The sequence below is a fragment of the Notothenia rossii genome, assembly GCF_949606895.1.
Source record: "Notothenia rossii genome assembly, chromosome: 2".
Lineage (NCBI taxonomy): Eukaryota > Metazoa > Chordata > Actinopteri > Perciformes > Nototheniidae > Notothenia > Notothenia rossii.
The window spans coordinates 90,501,717-90,528,218 of NC_136904.1; the positions used below are offsets into that span (position 1 = coordinate 90,501,717).

At 39.0% G+C, this 26,502-nt stretch overlaps 3 protein-coding genes across 4 annotated transcripts in view; 2 read left to right on the top strand and 1 right to left on the bottom strand.

The window, feature by feature from the left end:
- Positions 1 to 6,943, top strand: part of nms (neuromedin S) — a 7,810-nt gene extending 867 nt beyond the window's left edge. The window contains exons 2-7 of the mRNA XM_079664277.1: positions 2,379 to 2,425; positions 3,087 to 3,143; positions 4,131 to 4,157; positions 4,263 to 4,346; positions 5,240 to 5,314; positions 6,345 to 6,943. Of these exons, the coding sequence (XP_079520403.1) occupies positions 2,379 to 2,425; positions 3,087 to 3,143; positions 4,131 to 4,157; positions 4,263 to 4,346; positions 5,240 to 5,314; positions 6,345 to 6,374 (320 nt within the window). The 3' untranslated portion in view covers positions 6,375 to 6,943. The remainder of the gene's footprint in view (positions 1 to 2,378; positions 2,426 to 3,086; positions 3,144 to 4,130; positions 4,158 to 4,262; positions 4,347 to 5,239; positions 5,315 to 6,344) is intronic.
- On the bottom strand, positions 6,652 to 13,289 carry pdcl3 (phosducin-like 3). The gene is made up of 6 exons (XM_079664276.1): positions 13,133 to 13,289; positions 11,978 to 12,098; positions 11,153 to 11,243; positions 10,769 to 10,912; positions 8,331 to 8,539; positions 6,652 to 7,181 (listed from the first exon to the last, which is right to left on the bottom strand). Exons 1-6 carry the CDS (start codon positions 13,136 to 13,138, stop codon positions 7,033 to 7,035), a joined length of 720 nt encoding a protein of 239 aa, XP_079520402.1. The 5' UTR covers positions 13,139 to 13,289; the 3' UTR covers positions 6,652 to 7,032.
- A 2,854-nt stretch (positions 13,290 to 16,143) lies between these two features.
- The window catches only part of tbc1d8 (TBC1 domain family member 8), a 33,869-nt gene continuing 23,510 nt past the window's right edge, over positions 16,144 to 26,502 (top strand). For both annotated transcript variants that reach the window (XM_079666317.1, XM_079666318.1), the window contains exons 1-4: positions 16,144 to 16,516; positions 22,865 to 22,975; positions 23,607 to 23,725; positions 25,828 to 26,056. In XM_079666317.1, the coding sequence (XP_079522443.1) occupies positions 16,390 to 16,516; positions 22,865 to 22,975; positions 23,607 to 23,725; positions 25,828 to 26,056 (586 nt within the window). In that variant the 5' untranslated portion in view covers positions 16,144 to 16,389. The remainder of the gene's footprint in view (positions 16,517 to 22,864; positions 22,976 to 23,606; positions 23,726 to 25,827; positions 26,057 to 26,502) is intronic.

Below are 26,502 nucleotides of genomic sequence, written 5' to 3' on the forward strand. Positions count from 1 at the left end.
CCCGCGGACACCATGAAGGATAACAGCTTTCAAACACAACACAAGGGTTAAATGTAAGTAACAACTAACCTGTACTCAGGTCAGTACACATGTATTAGATTCACTAATCTAAACACAACAGGAGATCTAAAACTATAAAGTATCAGAGTTTCTTTATATTTAGTTTGGTTTCTTTTATGTTTAGATTCGATTCAATTAGATTCAACTTTATTGTCATTGCAACGAAATACAGTTTGCTTCCAGCCACAAAGTGTAAATAGTAAGCGCATTCGTTTTGAATAATTCAAAGAACACATGGGTTTGGACAGATATAGATAAATACAGATGTAATAAATAGTAAATAAATGCATTGTAAATGAGTGTTTATTCTGGTTTCCGGGGTGCTGGAGAACAACAAGTGGATGATTATATTTGATATTGAGTTTGAAAGCGTGACTCAATTCAAATGCTAAAATTGTGTAAATGCAAGGAATAAATATAGCCTGAAAAAACGATCAATTGGATTGACTCTTTAAATACACCTGGGGCAAAAAGGGGCAACATTACAGCGTATTATTATGAAAGTATAGAAGTTATTAATCATAGAGATATATATAGGATATATTATAAGGAGTGAGAGATTGTTTATGTCAGTAAATGTAAATAACAAATACCCTCTCAATGATGAGGGCAAAAACGATTCATTGGATTCACTTCTTAAACACATCTAGGTCTAAAAGGGCTCATTATAGAAAACTATATATAGCTTTTCCATCATAGGGGAGATGAAACCATAAAGAATACAAAGCATATATTATAAGTTACTTAATGTACTTCATTCATGGATAAGTGGATAACACTTAAAGGGGACCTATCTTTCAAAATGCACTTTTTGATGTCTTTTATACATAAACATGTGTCCCCCGTGTGTCAGGGAACTCACGCAGCGTCAGAAAATAAAACCCTCTCTATTTTCCTCCGTACCCAAATCTCTAAAAACGGGGGAACAACAGAGCTGATCCAGATTTGCGTCCGATATGACGTAATATCTGAAATGTGGACCCACGGCCCAATCAGAAACGTTGCTATCAGAAACAATGGCTGACTGTTTTGGACGTAATATGGTCGGTGTTTACATTAGCATCGCTAACACTCAGAGCTAACCTGTACTGGAGAGCATGTGTGTGAAGAAGCAGGAAGTAGAAAGGAACTCACCTTGTGGTATAACCGGCAAGAGAGAAAGCCTTTGAGCTCCATACTGTTTCAGAAATAATCCTTGATCATCCATGATATGGCGTTTCATCACGGCAGCATTTAGTTTAGACGGTAGCTGCCGGGTCCCGCATGAGATCAGACCCCTACTTTTTTATTTTGTATCAATTATTTTAATTTGTTAAAGCTTTATACCCCAAATCAGCACTTTAGAAACAGGAAGTGAAACAGAGGGATATGAGGCATGGCTAGAATGGGTGATCTGTTTGGTATTTTGAGCAAAACACTTCATAGACATGTTTTTTATATATTTGTATATATTTGAGACCTATGCTATTGCCTAAAAATAGCATGATAGGTGACCTTTAACTAATGTATTTATTATTTTTATTGAGTCATGTATCAATAATTAATAAATTATTTTTTGAGCCATGAATAATTTTAGCTCTTTTACGTTCAAAGTAGGATGAAATAAGAACTACATAAGGATGATTGCAAAAGAAGAAACATTTATTTAACTAAACCATGATTTGGGTTATGATTCAAATTATAGCTTCATTAATTATGAATAATTAATGAATAATTAATAATGAATAATTAATGAGGCTATTATAACATGCCAGCAAGTCAGTTTGTTGATGTCCTTAACAAAAGGTTACTCATTTATATTTATACATCTGCAGTGCATATGCATACATTTGTAGAAAATAAACTAAATTGTATTTGATCTAATTTTTACAAGGATCTTCATTATGACTTAGACAAAGCTTTATTATTATTATTATAAATAAGATTATTATGAATGAACTGTTTCTTGCTCTTTAACGTGTTAGTTACATAACCAATTAAATACATCTACTTTCACTTAACACCGTGTCAGAATAAGCATTTAAAGCCTTTCAAATGATTTATAAGCCTCATGCATAGTTACTTGATAAAGTATTGACAGAAGACACAAAAGTAAAATATATTTTTGATGTAAAATGTTCAAAAAGCTCTTTATTGTTCAGAGCCCAGTCTGCTCTGATTGGTTAGCTGGCCGGCTCTGTTGTGATTGGTCAACCGCTTAGAGATGTCCCGCCCCTTAGCCTATCACGTGCAATGTGTCAGAGCGCTAGCCAATAGGAATGTCACTACGTTTCCACATAAATGTTTTATTCATGTTCTCACATTTTCTCTCCTCACAGATGCCAGTGTTTTCGATCAGTGGGAAGACGGGATAGAGTTAAGAAAGGTAAGGGAATATCTTCGTCCAAAAATGTAATTTCCGTAACATTAATACTTTTTGACAAGTTACTGCATGTTTTTTTCTTTTTCTAATCAGCCTTCTTTGGTTCTAGATAATAAAACATTAATTTCAGGGTTGTGAGATAAAAAAAGGAGGTTGTTTAATTAACTAATCACTTGAATGATCAATCATTAATAAGATCCAGTTCAATACAATACACACATAGACAGTGAGAGATACATAGAGACTATCTATTGAATGCTCAATATAAATATACAGCATTAAAGTCATTGTACAGATAGCCACAAATAAAAAAATGTAAACATCTTATACTATGTAAGTTAAAAGTGAGTAATAACAGTTTATTCTGAAATGCACAAGTTAAAAACAGAGTGGAATCTGGTTAAGAAAAGAGCAACTGAAGAAACCATGGAGTTTTAGTTTGTCTACTTGTCAGATGTTATCAGAAATATTTCACTGCTATCATCTAAGATCTGTTTTAATGATAATATTCTGGACCAAAAATAAGTCCATAAATCAAACATCTGCTTATAAATCCAGATCCAATCCTTAGATTTCTTTTATTTTTAGAATCTGCACTCAGAAGTGAGACTGAAATAATGTGTTGTTGCAATGAATTCATATTGAAGTTGATGTTTCTCTGCAGGTGCGAGACATCCAGAGCGATGATCTGAGTGATGTTTTATGGGGAGATCAGGATGAGGTAAAAATATGCAGTATTTTGTAATATTTCTCAGACATACAACATTATAGCCAAATGAACTGTGACACATTGATATAATCACTGTGAACATCAGACCATAGTGCGTGGATGGATGTGATTGGTGACCTCTGACCTTCGGCAGTTTAGTGCTGTCAACATTCAACTAACACATTTCCCAAAAGCTCTGCTGCTAACAGTTTACCGTTTCTTTTCACAACAATATACGTTTTTTTGATTCTGCTAATCAAGAGCTGAGAGCAGTAGGAATAGCCTAACTTTTCCCTAAATAATTCAAAACATCACAATTGAGCTTTTTCATAGTGGTTGGGTTTCTTACTAAATACAGGTTGTCTTTCACAATTTGAAAAGGAGGGCAAGGAAGTGAAAAAACTTAGAGTTAATGGCGTTCAGTGATTATGCTGCTACCTTAAAATGATGAAATATATCAGTTACTGGTATAATATGGAAATCATTTATTGATTGCTAACTTGCATTTAACTCTAAAGGGGTTTCGGTTGTTGTACTTTATGCAACTAGCAGAAATATCTAAGCAAACACAAGTCCCAGTTTACCATCTTAAAACAATCTTAATTATCAAACTAATTTCTAAGTATTTAACAGTTGGTAGTGTTAGAAGCATTGGCAATGACACACAGTAAAAATGAACTGGTCTCAAAAGCAGAGTCCATTTTAATCACTTTTTTTTTAAACCTAATGGTCTGATTTGTGATGGACCAATCAACAGCAACACACACTTATGCAACACCACTATCAATAAACTCCAGAGTTGAAAACTTGTGACAAAATGTCCTCTGAAAGTGTAGTCTTATGTTCTTATTATGGAACATTTTTATTGATTTTTACATTGCATTAAAATCTGAATTTACAGGAGTTCGATTGGTGTGTCACTTATTTGTACTTTAAGCAACTAGCAGAAATATCTAAGCTATAAACACCATGTGAATAATCTGAATTGTTTCTCAACAGGAGCAAGTCCAGAAAGTGTTTAAAAGAGTAAGTGTTCCCTCTCAGTTCTGCTTGTTTCTGATTTGTTATTTCTGATATTTTTCAGCAGCAACAGCAGCACACACTGACGTCTCAATGTTCTCCCTTTTTCAGTTCCTGTTTCATTACTCTAAAGCACGCAACTCTATCGGAGCCATGAATCAACCTGTGCTCTCCAGAGGAGACAGCAAGCAAATGGTAGGAGGATCTTTTTAACCATTATGTCTTAAAATGTCAACATTACTGCTTTCATTTGACCCATTTCCACTTACTTACTAACAAATAAGACATGATGTATTTAAGAGATCTAGTATCTAAAAATGTTTAAAACAAAGATAGAAAATATCAAATTTCCTGTTTGAAATGTTAAACCACCTTTCAAAATGACAGTAGTTTATGTAAAAGGAGCCAAAAGCTGAATCATCAAACATATTGGTTCTCATTATTCAGGAATCCAAACATCTCTTTAGAGCAGGGGTGTCAAACTCAATTTCATCGTGGGCCACATTAGCATTATGGTTGCACTCAAAGGGCCCGTTGTAACTATATTAATATACATATATAAATACATATGAAATAATGTATTATATTATATTATTGCCTCTGCATTGGATTATTATATTATAGGGTAATAACTTCATAAATAACTACGTCTGAAAGCAGAAGTCTATGGCAAATAATTGCAAGTCTTTTCAGTGTGCATGTCACAAAATGAGATGCATTGTGGGACATATAGTTTATGGGCAACATGCGTCTGTCGATAAAATAAGATAAGATGTACCTTTATTAATCCCTGTGCGGAAATTCAGTAGTTTAACAACAACAGGGTAAGATTGAAAATATATTATATTCTTTGCAAGCTCTTGTGGGGCCACATAAAATGAAGCCGCGGGCCGGATTTGGTTTGACACCGCTGCTTTAGAGTTTAAATATAATTTGAAGGCTGAGATTTGTTTTAATTACAGTCTCACTACTGACACCACATCCTTACTTGTTGATTTCTACTTAGATATCGTTTTTATAAAAGAAGCCAAAGCTTTCTGTCATCTGAACATTCCTCTCTAAATCACCTCTCCTTTTTGCTCCTCCAGTCTCACTCAGTCCATCCTCTGATGAGGCTTTTCCCCAAACTCTCCCAGAGGAGGAAGAAGAACATGGTGCTTTTGGTAAGAAACACATACATACATATAGTGTTGAAGGTATACATGAGTTTATATTATTTGATAGGTTAAAGGTAGGGTAGGTAAGAATGGAGAAACCTGCTCGAGTGCGCTAGAATTTGAGAGTACGCAGCCGAAACAAATCTGCCCCTTCCTTCAGACTTCCTCACAGAGCCCCTCCTCCAACACACACGAACGCGCACATGACCAATGAGGGCACGAGATAAGTTTGTGCACAGATGAAAGGCTGACAGGCAGGTAGGCCATCCAGTTATTTTAGCCGGGCCGGCTCAGATGATTGGTCGTGCTTTTTACAGCGCTACGGCTTCCAAAGATGACATCTTTTAATGTTGTCAAAGCATTTAATATATTCATTGCTATCGGGATGTTAAGAGCATTCCATGGAATATAACAAAAAGTGTTTCTGAAGAGAATTACCTACCCCACCTTTAACATTTAATTTCTTACTGTTTTTGTTTAAGTACATTAGTTAGTGTAATTCGTTTAGTTAAAGCAGTTGTTTATGCTTTCATTCTGAACGCAGCTTTGGGTGATTGGGTATTTAGCAGACATTGGCAGACAGGTGGAGGTGGGATAGCCAAAGGAAAGGGAAACAGGGCAATTGAAAGTAAAACTGGTTGTCATTGTTCCGTTGGATGTTAGGTTATTGGAAGAACGACGATTTTACCTCGACTTCGGATTGAGTAAATGTCCTCCTGTTATATTTCTTTATGATTTTTGACGGTACATATAGTGTTCTTTAACTCTCAGATGTAGTTATTAATATGTCAGGGGGCTTTCTGATCACATGCATGTTTGCCTGACCTGGTTTAAAGTTGCAAGAACTTGTCCAGGCAGTAACATCCTGAAACTACAACACTGAATACTTTCATGCATATTTTGTCCTTAGTAGAAGTCACCCTTTCCAGGAAGCAAAGGAGTAGTTCATCGATTAAGAGAACCAGCGTTAATCTTTTTAAATTACATCACAGTTCAGATTCAATTAACTGACCTTTCTTATTTCTTCCCAATAAAGATTCGAGGTCTGCCGGAGGATATGCTGTAGAAGAATAATCTACGAACAGGAATGCAGCTTAAATCTGAATCTACGGACGGAGCGACGTGCTGCATCTGACAGAGAAATTACTTTTTGATAACAGAAAATAAATGATTGTACAGCTGGAAAACATAGAAACTGCTCCACCATGTCGATGATGTGGGGCGCTACCAAACACTAATTGTTGCACAGTTACACAACACAAGGGTACGCAGGATACAAACAAACAATAACAGTCACACAAATAACCCAAAAAATGAGAATTAAGGGAAAAAGATGGCACCGATGATTGTGGCAAAGAGCTGAACTCACATTTAATTCAACAGACTTAAATGTACAGGTACATTTTGTGACATTATCATGAAAACGTAATAAAAAAGTTACAATTTGTCTTTGACGCGTTTGTAAATATTCAGGTGATGGAGTCAGATGTTTATTCCAGATTACAAAATGGTTTTCCCACCGAGGAAATGTACAGGAGGCTGTGTGGTTCAACAGAAGGTCATAGGTCATAGGTCCAGCCAAGTGTCCTCCAGCAGGAGTTCAGCATCCACCCACATGGTTTAATATGAAATGTATTTGCTGATAAAGGAGACGCTCCCCCTCTCTGCTGAAGGTCCTCGGAGAGTTTCCCACACGGCGTTTCTGGAGCGATAAACGTTTGTTTCTAATAGTCCTCGTCCTCAGACTCGCTGTCCTTTCGGGAAGGAAGCGAACTTCTGATCGATGACATCAGCTTGTCTTCGATTTCTTTCCGTGGGTTTTCCTCCAGCTCTGTCTTCACGGCGCCGGACTCCGATAACCTCCACTCCAGCTCTGAGGAGGACAAAGATAAGATCAATCAAATACAATAGGATGACATTTACAGGATGTGGCTGTTTAACCGAATCGTCTGAGTAAATCTGCAACACTTCAAAGATTAAAATATGACTGAAAGAATGTCATTTTTCTTCAAAAGACTAAACATTTTTAGAATAAAATGCAAAAGATTAAACAGCAATAACTGTGTAAATCAATCAGAATCAGAAAACTTTAGTTATCACAGGGGAAAGGTGGGTTTATGACAAATTCTCCATTTTAGAATAAACTATAGAATGTTAAAGGTCACATGTCATGGCCATTTCTACTGATCATAATTCCATTGTTGAGGTCTACTAGAATACATTTATATTGTTCAATGTTCCAAACTCACATTGGTTTCTCATACAGCATCTCTGTAAAGTATGTGTATTCACTCTCTGTCCTAAACGGCTTGTTGGAGCTCCTGCCCCCCCCCCCCCTCCCTATGAGCCCAGTGGACGTCTGCGAGACAGCGGGACACAGCGAAACCCAGCCCGAACACACACACACACACACACACACACACAGCCTGGCTGGGAGTTTGTGTGTGTGCTCACACACCGACTCACAGTGTGTGTGTGTTTGTGTGAGTAACAGCTACGCAGACGTAACGTAATTGGTCCATTTGGAACAATCCGTGGGGCCGTTATGTCACTTGGTTCCCGGAAGAAACAAATGGAAAAAGAGAAATGTCCAACGAGGCGTTCTGGGGCAGCATAGACAGGTCTCCTCTGTGTTAGAGTCTTACTCCCTACAGGGTGTACTTTGAGGGTTTGTGACTCTGCAGACCGTTTACATGCAGACAAAGCTACATAACACACAAGGGGACGGGTAATAACCAGAAAAGCATGACATGGGACCTTTAAGATAAGGATACAACAATTATATAAAGAGAAAAGTTTAAGTAAGAATGTGCAACAAAAACACAAAGTAATAAAATATATATAATTCATTTTTGCTATTTTAACACTATTAACATCCGAATCTGCTAAGACGACAAATCCAAGACCCTTTATTTCAGTCCCACTGACACTCAACGATTCTAAAAACATACACAGTTGAACCCAGTATATTAATGCTTCTCTAATGTCCTGGAACTGTTTCTGTAAGCGAGTGTCCTCCTACCCTCCACTTTGAGGCTCATGCCCCCGAAGACGAGCGGCCCGATGAACTGCGCCTTCATGTCGCCCTCGCGGTACACGAAGACGGTTGGCAGGTTGCGGTCGGGGTAGTTGGCGATGCAGGTGGTGGAGATGGACTTCAGGAACTTGGTCTGAGGGAACTTCCTGGCCAACACAGACAGGTGCTGGTTGATGAGCGTACACAGAGGGAGGCTGCGAGAGGAGAAGAACAATTAGAAAGTGTTGGGAAAATACTGAATGTCCTCTTCCAGTATCCAAGTACACATGATAACAAAGGTATCCCAACTGTAGCTGTGAACATGACAGGATGTGTGATTACCTAGAAGAGCATCAGGACTGTTTGAGGCATATGATAGCTATGTGATTAACATGATGATTCAGCCTCTATGGAGAGAGACATATGACAAGCATGATCATTTCTGACGAGGAGCTAATCTGAAGTAAACATTGAATACTGCTTTCTATTCCTCCATCTTGTGACTGTGGAACTCCCTCTCTTGGATATCAGCATGTGAAGGACACTGTTCAGGAACTAGTTTATGGTGACGAGTGATTATTATTATTTTTAAGTACTCAGGAAAAGTCAGAATTCTGAGATTTTGAGAAAAAGTCAGGATTTTGTACGTGACAGGATGTATATACTAGTTGATGCTCTGTATGTGATGACTACTTCCATTCTGGAGAGGATCACGGTACGTCCACACAGCAGCTTTAAACAAATCTTCCAATGCTTCTCTCTCCATTGACTTTGAATGGGGGTGACGTCACTCAGATTTCCAGGATTTTCAGGATTCAAAAGTTGAGCAATGTTCAACTTTTGAAGCTGAGCTGGAAGCGTCAGCCAATCAAATCCCGTTTATGCAAATCTGACAGTACAAGCGCTAGCCAATCAAACCGCGTGCAAGCTGGGAGAGCCAGACCACAGTTCATTTCCTCATATTCCAAACGAGAAATTACGGTAGCAAATCACCCGGTTCTTTACGACCGGAACTATTTACCGGGATACAAACCGGAGGAACCAGGCATGGAGGGAGGTGGCAGAGACAGTGGGTGAAACTGGTAGGTTTTCACTTGTTTGGGGAGTTTATATCCAGTTTACTTCGTTTTAACATTGCTATTGCTTTGTATGCCGGGGCGGGAGATTCATGTGATTTGTTGTTGCTCGCAAAAAATCCCCAAGCTCTCAGACATGCCCAGCTCCAAGATTTTCAAGATTTTTTCAAAGCTGCTGTGTGGACGTACCGTCAGAAATACATGGATCCTGAGATTGAAGCTCAAGCCGGGGACCAGTGAGATTTTTCTAACAGAAAGCTTATCCGAGCTGCACTTCCTGCTCATAAATAGAGATGTCCCGATCCGATCACGTGATCGGGGATCGGAGCCGATCACGTGATTTTCAAAAGATCGGAATCGGGGGGAAAAAATCGGGGATCGGGATAATTTTTTTTTTTTAAATACTTTTTTTTTTAAATGTTGTATTCAATGTTTCAAAACAAAAATGACCATGTTCAAGTCTTAAAGTCATCCTGAGGCCTTAGTTTCGGTTTCAAATTACACAACATCATGTATGTGTTGTTTCTTTGGGGCTTGTTTTCATAGACCTGCTTATTTCTCTCAAATCTGGCAACAGAGTGGGCGCAGTGTCTAATTGTAGCAGTAAGCTAACGAGTACTGATAAGCTTTATTTTGTTTTGATCCAATGCTGCAGAACTGAACTGATCCAATGCTGCTGTGAAAGAAAGAAGCTATATCCATGTTGGATAGAATATCCAATTTAAATAAAAAAAATAACCTTAAGGGACAACTTGAATGCTTTTTTTTCTCTTAATGCATTGCATAAAGATCGGATTGGGAAAAATCGGTATCGGCAAATTGTCAAAATCAAATGATCGGAATCGGATCGGGAGCAAAAAAAGGTGATCGGGACATCCCTACTCATAAAGGGCCAGTAGTGTTAAAAACTAAACATTTGTTACAATGGGAAAAGTGATGGGCGGATAGAAAATACCACAAAATGACTATTATTTACTGCTCTAATTATCTTTGACTGCTCATTTTGTTTAATCAACCGGTCCAAAGATGTATATGTTCCAGTAACATGGAAAATAAGCAAATGTAGCATTTGTGCTTGATAATTGCCTTTAAGAAATAATTGATGCTAAAACATTTTGTTTTGTGTGAATCAATAAATCTATCACTATGCAAAAAGCAATATTTAAAATGCAAGGAGGTGAGGGTTTAAGTTTAGCTCCTGTGCTAATCTAAAAACATCCTGATATTAAGAGCTGTGTCAGACAGGAAATGATTCACACTAGACTTTTCCACAGTCTAAAAGGGTTCACCCGAACAAGACACAAGCATCAAGAGATAACTCTTGTACGAGTTCTTGTACGAGTACTTGTCTTTGTTTGAAGAACCCACCCCTGCTTGTAGAGGTGCAGCACCACCCAGATGTCCTCTCCAGCCTTGTTGACCTCATTGATGTAGTCCTGCCCGGAGATCTCCACCACCTCTCCAAACACGTTCTTCAGCTGAGTCGCTTTCCACTCTGAGAGACGCTTCTGTCTGTGGGACGAACATGTCTCATCAGTGGGCAGTCAGATCAAATGGCTTTCAATCACACTCTTGTTACAGATCTCCAGGAAGCCACCAACCAAATGCTAATTGTTTTACTTTGGCAGCATTTCTTTAAGTATGAAGCCAAATCCAGTTTGCATGTTTGCATTTTGACATGCACTAGTCTCGAGAAGACATTTCACACAGAGTAACAGTATAATACACATTATTGCTCCAATCTCTACTCACCGGTACATTTCAATGGCAGCCTCGTCTTCCTCACCAAACTCATCTTCGTTCTCGTCCAGATCTTCCAGCGACATGTCCTCGTATGTTTTCACTATCAGAGACACGACGGTAACAGCAGTTCATCACATGTTCTGAAAAGGCTCTAACCCTTAGTGATCCAATCCACTTTATTTCTATAGCGCATATTAAAAACAGAGGGTTTACCAAAGTCCTTCACAGCAAACATAACATTATAATAAAAGATAATATTACAATAACAGATAAAAGGTACATAAAAGCTGTGGACATAATAATAATAAAAGCATAAAAATCAATAAAACATAACTCAAACTGACTCGAAAGCGAGGGAAAAGAGGTCTTTAGGCGGGACTTAAAAGTTTGGAGGGTGGGCAACAATTTGACATGGGGGGGCAGGTCGTTCCAGAGCCTGGGGGCTACCGCTGAGAAGGCTCGGTCTCCCCTGGTCTTGGTTTTAGGGACTACCAGCAGCAGCTGATCAGCCGACCTCAAAGCCCTTGAGGGGGTGTACACCTGTAGGAGGTCGGAGATGTACTCTGGCGCCAGCCCATTGAACGATTTCAAAACAAACAATGACATCTTAAAATGAACTCTAAAATGGACAGGAAGCCAGAATTGGGGTGATGTGCTTATGCTTGCGGGTTCCTGTAAGTTCCTTGATCAGTGGTTTAATTAAAGTACACTAGTGATCGAAATATCATATTTGATCTAATTCACATGATTTTCATTTGTACGTTTTCACAGTACGTTGTATTGAAGGACATTTTAAAACTCATGTAACATATATATTCCAAGTTCTTCTCTTACCGATAGACCGCTGCTGGCGGGCCAGCTCCTCCTCCTCTTCGGCATCGTTAGGGACCTCTTTGGGAGGGAGGATGCCTTTCTTCCTAAGGATATCATTCCACTCTGTGTCTTCATTTGGGTCCTGTAGAAAAAAACAAAGCAATTACGACTGTTACTCGTATTCTGGGTTTCCTTTGGCTTGGATATGTTATGTTTGTAAGATAATTTCAAAACTGAAATCTGCTAGTTTTCAAAAATCCAAAGAAAACGAATTGTTGGTAGTTGTCTGGCCACACACGAAAATAACTAACTGACAGAAAGAAAAAATAAACATATGATTGTGTCTAAACCTGCTGGGGGTATTGGAAGTTTCTAGGTAAAAGTTTAGAGTGCTCTGCCTACAACAGCAATGCGGAGCGAGATTTAATCCTTAGAAAGAAATGAGTAGATTGGATGGATGGTAAGCTAAACTATATATTCTGCTTAAACCCCTGAAATCCTCCTTATCTACTGTGGTCAGAGCTCCAGGGAACAAGCCTCACCTGTGGGTAAAGTCATGTTAGGCATGACTCATTCTGTATGTCAGGATGTACGCTATGGATTAGCCTTCGTCAGGCAAAAAGCAGTTTAGCTTTCTATCTATATATATATATAAATGTTTTTTTTTTACATTTTGTAGACTGTCTGAAATATCTGTAGACTATCGACTCATTTTAAAAAGCCTGGGACATTTCCACTGACATTAAATGGCCTCTTATGGAATATTAACGTTTTTAATAACCCCATGTTTGATAAAATGGTGATTAGTTACACGTCTGTCTGACCTCCAATCGGGTTATCAAAACAAAGAAGCCCAATATCACAAGACACGTGAGTTTCTCAGTCGGCTTTACAGAGTAAAACACATGAATGCGAAAAGATACTTAAAATGACAGGAAAATAATACAAAGATAAAATAGAGTGTAAAATACAGGAAACTAAATGGTGATATTAGCATGTCGCTAGCTTAAGCTAACATTTAAACAGCTGATACGCCCAGCTACACTGCTAAAGCTAAAACAACTAAAAAAAACTCACATTTTCTCAACACACAACTTCGACATCAACCGATGTCAAAGCGCCACATTCACCAAAAACAAACCACAGCGTTTAAACGTTTAAAGAAGAGTTACAAACCTGCATTTTGTCAGATAACAGCTTCCTCTGAAATCACACCACTGCTGTCTTCTCAGACCCGGAAACAGAAAGGAGTGTTCGGGCAGAAACAAAAAGCTACCACTGGTTCAAATTAACTCACTCTTCTTCCAGGATTAAAATAAAGTCCGTGTTATTTTTTCAGAATGTAATTCAAGAACAATCTGTATTTTAAATTTGTATTTTTGTGGTGCTAGAGCTTGGCTATCAATGTTTTAAAAGAGGAGGAACATTACGCATTATAGGTCGGACAATAATAGAAGTGACACCAATTTCCTTTTGACGCTCGATGCGACCATATAAGGAGCGAGAGCGCAGCATTCCATTTGTGGCAGCAGCTGAGCAAGAAACCAAACAGGTGCTGTCGCACACACACACACACACACACACACACACACACACACACACACACACACACACACACACACACGCACGCACGCACGCACACACACACGTTATTTACTGGAGTATAAATATGGTTAAGGAAGAAGTGCCTTAACTATGTTACTCCAATGTATTATTATGACAAATATATAAAGAGTACATTGAAGTGGGTTTAAGTGGGTTGCTCAACTCTAGCGAAACAAATCTAGATATGAGGTGTAGCAAAGACAACAACATCATAGTGAAAACCAAAATGAAAACCAGTTCTTATCATTACTCTATAAACAGATTTCCTTTTCGGAGTGTGCTTATCTGAAGTAGAACTCCAACACATAATCAGCGTTTCTTTATGAACAACATGTGTATTCTTACCATGTATACATTGAAACATAAGTAATAAGTAACATTAACTCTCCAAATGTAAAATGATGGATCATATAGTATCTAACAATGCAGGTAAAATGACATAATTGCAGTGCAGTACTTACAGTGTATGACTGTAACCATGAAATAACCCATTGTTTAAAACTACCCATAAGAAAAAGGAGGATTACAGACTAAACGCACATACAAATAAGACTGAGATGGATGTGGTATATTGTTTGAATCAAAACATAAAGTTATCATTGATGTGAAGCCATGAGGACGGTCTTCATGTGAAGTCTGCGACACACATCTTTGAAATCTAATTCAAGCTCCTGCCAGTTTCATTTGCTCAACTTCCTCTTTTTCTGATTCCTCTTCTTACTCATTATACGTTTCACAATGAGTATATATATTTAGCAAATAGAATGATGTTAAATTAAATGATAAGTGGCAACGAACATGGGGGCATGAGTGGTATTTGAGTGATGGTAGTTAATTGTACCATAGACATACAGGGCAGAGTGTGCAGTGTGCATTTCAGAGGGAGGGTCAACAGGTGCCAAACAGTGACTCTTTCCACTAAGTATGACCCCTAATTGGTTAATCAAGCCATGGACACTATTGGCTGGTATACGATGTTGAGCTTACACACGTGAAAGGGTGTTTGAGGGCGTTATATCTCGTAATGGTGTTGACAGACTTTAAAACTGTTGCTGTACATTAATTTGCCATTGAGTTGTCAGGAGCAGTTGATGACAGGATATTTAGATTCCTCTTATTCAGTCCTAATAATGGATGGTCTGAATGTGTCATCAGAATTGGGTTTGCTCAATCAATACAAAATAAATCCCTAATTGAGGTCAATAAAGTGATTATTTAATAAATCAATAAAGCAAATCTTATCTTATCTTAAACACACAAATGTGCTTTGGTGTGAATTAAAGCATACATAAACAATATAAGAGAAACAACATGTACAACAAGAGCAAGTAAATACATATTATAAAACTTATTGTAAAAAAAAAGACTATTATAAAATAAAACAAATGTTCACAACACATACAAATAGGCTAAACAAAAAGGGAAATAAATTAAGAATATGTCCATTTACTGTAAATGTATATGTACAGTATTTGAAAATGGAATAAATAGAAAATTAGCTTTTGTGTGATAATTACAGTCCTGAGCACCTGAGCATTGTGTCAGCTGAACAGCCAATCACAAGAGGGCTAGTGAATATTTACCGGAAGGGAAAGTCGTTCAAATGCGGAAGAGAAATATCATAAAAACGAAGAGCTCTCGCTCTGTCTCTGTTTTCTAGGAACCACATCTTTGTGCACAATAACTACAATAAAAGCTTTTCTTGCCAACATGGAAATATTTAAATAAAAAAAGCATTGTTCTGATTCTGGGGTTGAAAACTGTTTTTTCTAAAATATTTTGAATGGATTTATAAAAATTAAAAACATTAATTAATATGTAATTGTGACATGTACAGTATGTAGTAACATGTGTTGTTTGCATTGCATTGTTCTCTTTTATCCTTTCGCCTCTATCTACTTGTCTTTCATCCTTTCTTTATAACTAATGCTGTTGATGTATTGTGATTTTAAAAAGGTGTCTATTATCATCTGTCCGGGGACAACAGCTGGAAATCAGCAATGTTGGCCAAAGCTGCCCCATTTACTGTTCTTTGTGACAGTTGATCAATGGGGACTGTCCACGACACTATAACTAATAAACAATTTTTTTTTTTATTAAACTAAACTAATATTGATATTTTATTAATATATTAATATTAGTTAAAAAAAATGTTTTATTAATATCTATTAAGAATATTTAATTAACATGTATTTATTTATTTATTCCACACATGGCAGTTATTTTAAAACATAGCGCGTGGTGGAAAGGAGCAGGGAGAAGAAAATCGTATTCTACCTGCCCCTTCTTAAAAAACAAAACAGAATAATAACCATAACAAAGTAAAATAAAAGCAATATTCTTTCAGTCACAGTTGCTTACAAATACTGAAACATAAAATCAGAACACAATCAAAAGTAAACTTCATACTGTCTCATTACGCTTTCTTTATACATTTTCTTAAACATAAACATTTTCTTACAGCCCTTTAAATCATTCGGCAAAGAATTCCACTTCTTTAAGCAGACTACAGATACACACATATGCTTTAAAAATTAATATAAAAAACGAGTCAATATTTATAAACTACTGCTCCACCCCAGAGTGGGTCATCTTCTCCAATAGAGGATCTCTGTGGTGTGTACAGCTGCTGCAGATCGGGCGTGAGGCAGCAGACGAGAGGCGGACTGAAGCCTGCAGTTGTCCGCAGGAGAACCATGGAGAACCCCGAGAACCCGCCTCTGTAGGGCCGAGCAGGACGCTCCATATCCGGGGAACAAGAGTCAACTCACCGGCGCTGTAAACACGGTGGGGGGGCTCCCTCCTCCGGTCCCTCGCAGCGGGAAGAAATGTGGCTAAACCCAGAGGAAGTTCTGCTGAAAAACGCTCTTAAGCTCTGGGTGACCGTCAGGAGCAACGACTTCTTCCTCCTGCAGAGGAGGAGAGGACATGGAGAGCCCACAGGCAGGATCACAGGTAAACAACAACAACAACAACAACAACAACACACACAAGGGAGGATCACAGGTACAAAAACAAAAAATAGATTTAAGTACTGTACTTAAACATTTGAGAGACTTTTACCTTACTAAAGTATTTCCATATTTTGCTATTTTGTACTTCTACTCCACTACATTTCAGGTCTAAATCATGTACTTTTACTCCACTAAATATCCCTTTAGTTACTTTACAGATGTGGATGAATGATGTGAAATATAATCACCTCTTAAATCAGACTTTAGTTCCACCTGGAGTAAATCCACAAGCTACCCTGCAGTATACAAAGTCCTTAAAACTAGCTGCACCTTTACCAGCTTGGATAACACTTTAATGATCAATCATTATAAAACACATCATATATATTATTCTGAATTGGACCAATCTACAGAACAACTACTACTACTTTTTGTACTTAGATTTTGATGATAATACTTTTCTACTTTTACTTGAGTAACATTTTGAATGCAGGACTTGTACTTGTAGCAGAGTATTCCTACACTCTGGTATTTCTACTTTTACTAAAGTACAAGATCAGATTACTTCTCCCACCTCTGATTACACGTAAACCGGTGAACTAGGACAACAATGGAGAAGCCAGAGAAACCCAGCTGTCAGGTCAACAACAAGAATAGGAACAACAGGAAAGAGGCAGCAGGCAAAATCAGAAGGGGTTGAAACGGAGAGAAGGATTACAAAGTTAACATAAATTCTGGGAATTTTGGATCAGTTGGTTTCACGGGAAAGCCCCGGAATGACCAAAGCCTGTGTGTGTGTTACTATGGCAACTGATGCCTTGAAACCAACTGTATAACTGTATGGAAGCTTTATTTAAACAGTTGAGCAAGCTGCTACGCTCATAGTTAAAACACTGCGACCATTTCTTTATAAAAGCTTGCAACAGTTCTTTGTGTCAAATCCAGACTTTCTCACTTCCTATAAAGATGTTTCACACAGGCCTCAAAGCCAACATTAGAAATAGAGTGGGGGGGTTGGGGGCTACCACACCTTGCAGTGTGCATTGTTAAAGGAAAGCAAGGTCAAAGCTGCAGCAACTATTACATTTGATTGTCCATTGACAGATAAAACATGATTAATGATTGACTTGTAATGGCATAAAATGATCTTTTTAGGCTCTCGAACGTGAAGATTTCCTGCTTTTTAAGTTAATATGTTTTGTTTTTTTTGGCTGACACTAGACAAACGACTTAAAAGACTGGGATGGATTATTTTTTGCTATATTCTGACATTTTATGGGCAGATGAACCGATAATGTAAAGTATTTGCAGCCCTACTTGCAGCATTGAACACATCACCAACCATCTGAATTCACTTTACCTTGATTTTGGTAAGTTAAGTCTGCAGACAAAGTTATCTCTCAAAAAATTATTAAAACTAAAAAGTTATAAACTATTTATGATTCGATTACTTTAATGTACTTTTAACAATCACTCCTCTAGGATTTTTTTTTTTAAAGTATATAAAAGTACCGAAAAATGTTAAATACATGTATAGACACATAATATATATATAATTGAAAATACTCGAGTAAAAATATGTTTTATTTAAATATTCCCAAGTCAGTTTACATTCATGTTTCTTATGCTGGTGTTATGTATTGTGTATTTTTTTTTTTGTGTGTTTGTACGGCAACCTTGAGAGCCTTGAAAGGCGCCTTTTTCAAATAAATGAATTATTATTATTATTAGTTTAATTATATCCAATTAGTGAGAGCTCAATTTCCCAAACATGCACAGTGGTTGATTTCATTGAGTGTTCTTAATGCTGCCATATTTAAGATCCCCCCCCCCCCCCCCCCCATGTGAAATGCATACTCTCATTGTTTATTTAGTGATAACTGTACACAGTGTTGACCATGTGCTGGTGCAGCTGTAGCCCTCCTTCTGTTTCCCAGCGAGCTTCCCTGACGCGCTGTTTGCTGTTTCCTCTGTCTCGCTTCCTCTCTGTGAGTCTCTTTACTTCACTGACACATTGTCGTTCAGTAGATTTACACGATGAGGGACACTTCATATTAGGGCTGCTCGATTATGGCAAAAATCATAATCTCGATTATTTGGGTCAATAATTGATATCATACATATCATTTACTTTGAAAACATCAATTTATTGGAGAAAAAAAATGTGAACAGTATGTTTTTAACAGTTGATTACCCTGAACTTTAAGTATAATTCAGCTGAAAAACCAAAAAAAATAAAATATAATAATAATAAAAAAATAATCGTTTTATTTCGATTACGTTGTTATCGTAATCGTTGCAAGCCATAATCGTAATTGCGATTAAAATACGATGAATTGAGCAGGCCTAGTTCATATCATTAAACCAGACCAGCAGCTCACACACAGCCCTCTTCATTCTCCCTCTTCTTCCCTGTGGGGGAAACCAAGGGTTGCTCTTCTCATAAAACAGAATAGTAGGAACTTCCTGTCCGGGGTTTACTTTGTGTTTGTGTTTGTTCCCACTGTTCCCATGGCGAGAGCAGGTGAAAGGTCAAGTCCTGTTGTCATGTCGTTCAACATTAACTAATTAAACCAGCTCCTCTCCGGCATTCCTGCAACACAAGAGGAGGAAACAAACGCAGAGCAGAGTTTGTTTTATCACTCAGATCTAACTTTAAAAAAGGTGTTTAGGTTTAATGATTAAAGCAGGAACTATAAGACCGTGTGAAACCAGCAGTGATTACATACTTCAAGCAGGATTTCTGGGAAGGGCAGGGCAACTAAACATCTGCAGCTGATAAGTTCCTCATACCTAACCCTGTTTTATTTTATTTCCAAGCAAATACCTATCTCTCCAAGAAGCCCTATTGTGCTTTTTGGGTTTTCCCTTTTCCTGTAGTGTGTAATATAGGTTTTAGTGCATGTAAATGGTCTGCAAAGGCTACAATCCCAAAGTTCTCTCCAGAGGGAGTTTCTCTCCCCCTCCATTGGACTCCTTTGTTTACTTTCCAAACATAGTGACATCACTATGTAACACTTGTGCTTCAATTGGCTAGCGCTCCAAAATATCGTAGGTGATAGGCTAAGGGGGCGGGACATCTCTAAGCGGTTGACCAATCACAACAGAGCCGGCCAGCTAACCAATCAGAACAGACTGGGCTCTGGTTTCAGACAGAGGGTGAAAAGAGGTGCTGCAGCACAGGCAGTATGAGAACAATAAAGAGCTTTTTGAACATTAAAGCATGGAGACATGTAGAGACACTACATACTGATATACACCTGAACATCAGCAGGAGAGGACTCTTTAAAGCAGAGATACTACATACTGATATACACCTGAACATCAGCAGGAGAGGACTCTTTAAAGTAGAGACACTACATACTGATATACACCTGAACATCAGCAGGAGAGGACTCTTTAAAGTAGAGACACTACATACTGATATACACCTGAATATCAGCAGGAGAGGACTCTTTAACGTAGAGACACTACATACTGATATACACCTGAACATCAGCAGGAGAGGACTCTTTAAAGTAGAGACACTACATACTGATATACACCTGAACATCAGCAGGAGAGGACTCTTTAACGTAGAGACACTACATACTGATATACACCTGAACATCAGCAGGAGAGGACTCTTTAAAGTAGAGACACTACACACTGATATACACCTGAACATCAGCAGGAGAGGACTCTTTAAAGTAGAGACACTACATACTGATATACACCTGAACATCAGCAGGAGAGGACTCTTTAAAGTAGAGACACTACACACTGATATACACCTGAACATCAGCAGGAGAGGACTCTTTAAAGTAGAGACACTACATATTGATATACACCTGAACATCAGCAGGAGAGGACTCTTTAAAGTAGAGACACTACATACTGATATACACCTGAACATCAGCAGGAGAGGACTCTTTAAAGTAGAGACACTACATACTGATATAGACCTGAGCATCAGCAGGAGAGGACTCTTTAAAGTAGAGACACTACATACTGATATAGACCTGAACATCAGCAGGAGAGGACTCTTTAAAGTAGAGACACTACATACTGATATACACCTGAACATCAGCAGGAGAGGACTCTTTAAAGTAGAGACACTACATACTGATATACACCTGGACATCAGCAGGAGAGGACTCTTTAAAGTAGAGACACTACATACTGATATACACCTGAACATCAGCAGGAGAGGACTCTTTAGAAAGCTTTTTTAATATAGGAATATTAAAGGGGGCTTATATTTGTATTCTACCCGTTGTCCTTAATTTATTTGGTTGACCTAAAAGCAGCACAAGACAGAGACACACTGATGATTAACCGTGATGCATTCAAGAGCAAACAGACATTACAGTGTTGTATATGCAAGAGCAGGTCTCTGTTTTGCTTGTTGTCCCTAGCTGGAGTCTCTATGTCTCCTCAGCAGTATTCATTAGCAGAGAAAGGCGGTGACTCCTCTCTCTGGAAAGTTTCCCCTGTAACCCCTGCAGGCTTTGTGTTGTCAGACGGAGGGTTGTGTGTTGCCGGGCGGTCGGCCTCAAAGCTCCACGCAGCTCGACTTTGACTCTGAGATATGCTTTACATTTGGCTGAGTGCCAGACGCGTTATCTCTACAAATCTCCACCTGCCTCCAATAACAACGGCTGGTATTCTTCTGGATTAAAGCTGATGACAGATGATATTTTATGCTAATGTTCAGTGTGTAATACAACCCGAGTTGAATGATTGTAAAAGGAACTAAAAGCGAACTTTCCAAAGGTGGAAAAGCCTCTTTTTGACTCTCACAAGACTATGACATAATCCCATCCTGATAGCAGACTTTCAGCTTCTTCTTGACAGTTTCACTTCAGGTTTTTATGGGCAGACATACCTGACGCTTTTCAGTTAAATCATGAACTAGTCCACCATTATGCAGGAAAACTGATACTGATCCCTCTCCCTCTTCTCTCCATGTCTCCTTTGTGTTTTCAGTCATAACTTTGAACTGTCTGAAATGCAGGGTGGTAGATGCAGGTCGGGCTGATCTGGCTGATAAAGCTGGGCTCAGAAGAGCTGTGTAGAAAGAAGGGAAATACAGCCTCTAAATTTGTTTCTGAAGTGCATCGAGTCCTAAGGGTTGTAAAATAATCCCTACAATTATGACTTTCCAACCCCCCCCCCCCCCCCCCCCCCTTTTAGGCATGTAGGGGGCCTCTGTAAAATAAAAGAAGTGCTTGTTACATACGCAACATAAAAATGGCAGATTAAAATAATGTTTGTCTGTTTCTGTTTTCTTCTACTGTGTTTCTACTCTGAGCCTCTCTGCATATTTTACACCCGTTGGCGTATTTCTGTCATCCAGCTGTGAAATATTGCTGCCTGTGAATGAACTCCTCACTTCTCTCTCTGTTTAGATTGACTGTAGAGATGTAATCAGTGGGGTAGTGGGCGTTGGACGCGGGGCTACGCCGTACCCCCACTTATTTGAAGCATGATTTCTTTTTTTAATAGTCTAATACATCTAAAATCATTGCGAGTGTTATCAGTTGCAAGTGTGTGCTTGTTGTAATAATGACGAAAACATAATAGGCAGATTTCACAATAATTATAATAAAAACGTAGCTCAAACATTTATGCAACTTGATTTGAAGCGTGTGTGTGTGTGAGGGGGGCAGAACCGTGTGTGTAGGGTGTCCCGCACTGTGCGGGACTGCACACACAGCATTTTTATTATGTGTCCCGCGTCCCACACATTGAGACTATGTCCCGCGTTTGAGTGATAGTCGCGCAGAAAGGCCGGATCGGTTCGCTGACAGCCGGCACCGCGCTTTATTAGTATATTATCTAAACGGCATGATGTAAGTTGCGCTAACAGGCGACACAGAGGTCCCCCAAGCAAGCCCCCCCCCCCCCCCCCGTTGACAGTTCACGAGCGCGTACATAGTGTCTACCTTCCACCCAGTAAAAAAATCCCCACTACACCACTGGATGTAATAATACTTTCAATGTGGTTTGTTTGGGTTGGATTAATATGTTAGATAAATGTTTTTTTAGCACCAGCACCAAATGTATATCATTGTAACGTGAGATTTATATTCAAATCAGCTTGAAGTTAGCTCCACAAAATGCGGGCTGGAGGAATGGATTCAGAAACAGGTTTATTGTTGATACGTACGAGGAATTTGACTTGGTGTCGTGGGGCATACATAAAAGTAAAACACAGATAGAGATTTTTTTAACATCACTACAAATCTGTTTACATGCAAGATAACCCCCTTATTTCTGCTTTATTTCCACCACACAGATTGAACCTCTCACTGCAGGTTTTGTTGTTTTGTATCTCATGTCTCTGCGTCCTGTTGTCCCTCTGCAGGTCTCCTGGTGGGGGCGCTGGACTCGGTGCTGGACTCTAACGCCAGAGTCACTCCTTTCCGCATCCTGCTGCAGGTCCCCGGGTCCCAGGTCAGCTGGGTCATCGCCAGCGGTGAGAAACTCAGGCTGGGGGATACACAAAAATAAATCTAATATTAGAATATTTTCCAACAAAAACCCAAATTCTAATCTTTTTTTTAAAATAAATCCACCGTACAGTATTTCATTTTTTATTTACCGTTACCATATTTGTATACATTTTATTTTTTTTAAATGCATTTTATTTGCACAATTTAAATTTTTGTCTGACGCATATTGTATGTTGTATTGTTGGGCTAAGGATGTTCATTGCCAAAACTAAGCTGTAGCTGTTGCGCAAATGGCAATAAGCTTTTTAAATAAAAAAATGGACTTGTGGTGCTTTTGTTAAATGTAGGTCAACACAATAGATACTTGGATATGAATCATCAGTAATGTGTTTCAATAATGACAGGTTGGTTAAGGCAAATAATATAACAATTATAACAATACTGCATGGTACATATTGTATCTGTAATGCAGCATTTAAATCCAGGAAATGACAACACTTTTTTGGTGTGTAATCCAAAATCTAAGACGACAGACAGTACAGTCTCATATAATGATATCTGGTTTGATTTCTTTGTTTTTCTTTGCCCTCAGTTGCGTCATTAGATGACACACAGCTGTTATATCCTTTCCTTTTGTATCTGTTTCTCTCCCAGGAGCCGCTATAGGGGAGGTGAATAAGCACTGGGACTGGCTGGTCCACAACCTGCTGCACTCTCTGTCTGTGTTCGAGAACAAAGAGGATGGGGCCAGCTTCGTCAGAGGAAAAGTCAAGGTGTGAAACCAACCAGTGCCAGGAGATATTCTGCTCATTTCAGAATTCATATCAGTATTTAGTGTCTCTACTTTAAAGAGTCCTCTCCTGCTGATGTTCAGGTGTATATCAGCATGTAGTGTCTCTACTTTAAAGAGTTCTCTCCTGCTGATGTTCAGGTGTATATCAGTATGTAGTGTCTCTACTTTAAAGAGTCCTCTCCTGCTGATGTTCAGGTGTATATCAGTATGTATTGTCTCTACTTTAAAGAGTCCTCTCCTGCTGATGTTCAGGTGTATATCAGTATGTAGTGTCTCTACTTTAAAGAGTCCTCTCCTGCTGATGTTCAGGTGTATATCAGTATGTAGTGTCTCTACTTTAAAGAGTCCTCTCCTGCTGATGTTCAGGTGTATATCAGTATGTAGTGTCTCTACTTTAAAGAGTCCTCTCCTGCTGATGTTCAGGTGTATATCAGTATGTAGTGTCTCTACTTTAAAGAGTCCTCTCCTGCTGATGTTCAGGTGTATATCAGTATGTAGTGTCTCTACTTTAAAGAGTCCTCTCCTGCTGATGTTCAGGTGTATATCAGTATGTAGCGTCTCTACTTTAAAGAGTCCTCTCCTGCTGATGTTCAGGTGTATATCAGTATGTAGTGTCTCTACTTTAAAGAGTCCTCTCCTGCTGATGTTCAGGTGTATATCAGTATGTAGTGTGTGTCTCTGCTTTAAAGAGTCCTCTCCCGCTGATGTTCAGGTGTATATCAGTATGTAGTGTCTCTACTTTAAAGAGTCCTCTCCTGCTGATGTTCAGGTGTATATCAGTATGTAGTGTCTCTACTTTAAAGAGTCCTCTCCTGCTGATGTTCAGGTGTATATCAGTATGTAGTGTGTGTCTCTGCTTTAAAGAGTCCTCTCCCGCTGATGTTCAGGTGTATATCAGTCTGTAGTGTCTCTACATTAAAGAGTCCTCTCCTGCTGATGTTCAGGTGTATATCAGTATGTAGTGTCTCTACTTTAAAGAGTCCTCTCCTGCTGATGTTCAGGTGTATATCAGTATGTAGCGTCTCTACTTTAAAGAGTCCTCTCCTGCTGATGTTCAGGTGTATATCAGTATGTAGTGTCTCTACTTTAAAGAGTCCTCTCCTGCTGATGTTCATGTGTATATCAGTATGTAGTGTCTCTACTTTAAAGACTCCTCTCCTGCTGATGTTCAGCTGTATATCAGTATGTAGTGTCTCTACTTTAAAGAGTCCTCTCCTGCTGATGTTCAGGTGTATATCAGTATGTAGTTTCTCTACTTTAAAGAGTCCTCTCCTGCTGATGTTCAGGTGTATATCAGTATGTAGTGTCTCTACTGGGACATGTCTCCAGGCTTTAATGTTCAAAAAGCTCTTTATTGTTCTCATACTGTCTGTGCTGCTGCACCTCTTATCACCCTCTGTCTGAAACCAGAGCCCAGTCTGCTCTGATTGGTTAGCTGGGGGGCTCTGCTGTGATTGGTCAACTGCTTAGAGATGTCCCGCCCCTTAGCCTAACACTTACAATGTGTTGGAGCACTAGCCAATAGAAGGGCCAGTGTTACAACGTGATGTCACTATGTTAGGAAAGTAAACAAAGGAGTCCAATGGAGGCGTTTCATGCCGAGAGAAACTCCCTCTGGAGGAACACAGGGATTTTAGCCTCTGCAGACCATTTACATGCACTAAAACCTATATAACTACAGGAAAGGGAGAACCCCAAAAAGCATAATAGTTCCTCTTTAAAATACATGTCCCTATAATCCTAAACAATGAGGCAGATGTTCTACTTTGATCCAACAAGCATCTTAAAACCCAAACAGGCAACGTTCTGTTGATTGCACTTATTGTAAATCTCTTTACAGTTTATGATGGCTGCCGTGTCTTTTGCTCCAACTTTGCCTTTTTTTCGCTTTATTTCAGTGTTTGTTTACTTTTTGTAGTTTGTATTTGATTATATACGTTGCATTGTTGGAGGAGCTCAGGTCAGAAGAACTCCATTGCCATGTCTACACTGTAGCTTTCTGCACATGACAACGATAAAAACTTTGAATCTTTGAATGATGATGAAACTCTTTATCAATGATCCATGTTTCCTCCGGTGCAGGGTCTTATCGCTGAGGAGGTCCGGGGGCGCCAGGCGGCTCAGGAGGAAGACCCTGAGAAGTTCAGGGAGCTGCTGAGGAAGTTCGAGCTGCACTTTGGCCTCCCTTCGTCGGAGAAGCTGGTGACGTATTACTCGTGCTGCTGCTGGAAGGGCAGGGTGCCGCGGCAGGGCTTCCTCTACCTCAGCATCAACCACCTGGCCTTCTACGCCTTCCTGCTGGGGAAGGAAGGTCTGTACACCAAGACAGGGCTCTGACTGAAAGCTCCCCTATCATACTGTTCTTCATCAACATATCACAGGTCTCAGATATATATAGAACATGTCTCTGATTGGCTGAAACACCAAACAGATCCTTGCAACATTACCCATAATCCCCTCTGTTTCAGCCCTGTTTCCAAAGTGCTGATTCTCTGTCTGTTACTTTAGATGAAAATAAGGAGCCCCTCCCCACGCCCCTCTGAGAGACATTTGATTACAAAGAACTCAATGGAGCTCTAGGAGGAGATCCAGGTGATAAGGGGGGGGGGGGCAAAACATTGTTATGACATCATAAAGTGGCCAAAATCTGATCAGCTCATTTTCAGACAGGATTTTATAGAAATGGATCAAAAAGAGAGAGAATCTTTGTTCCTGAAACCTTCAGTCTCTTTCCACAGAGGGGACACATGTTGATGT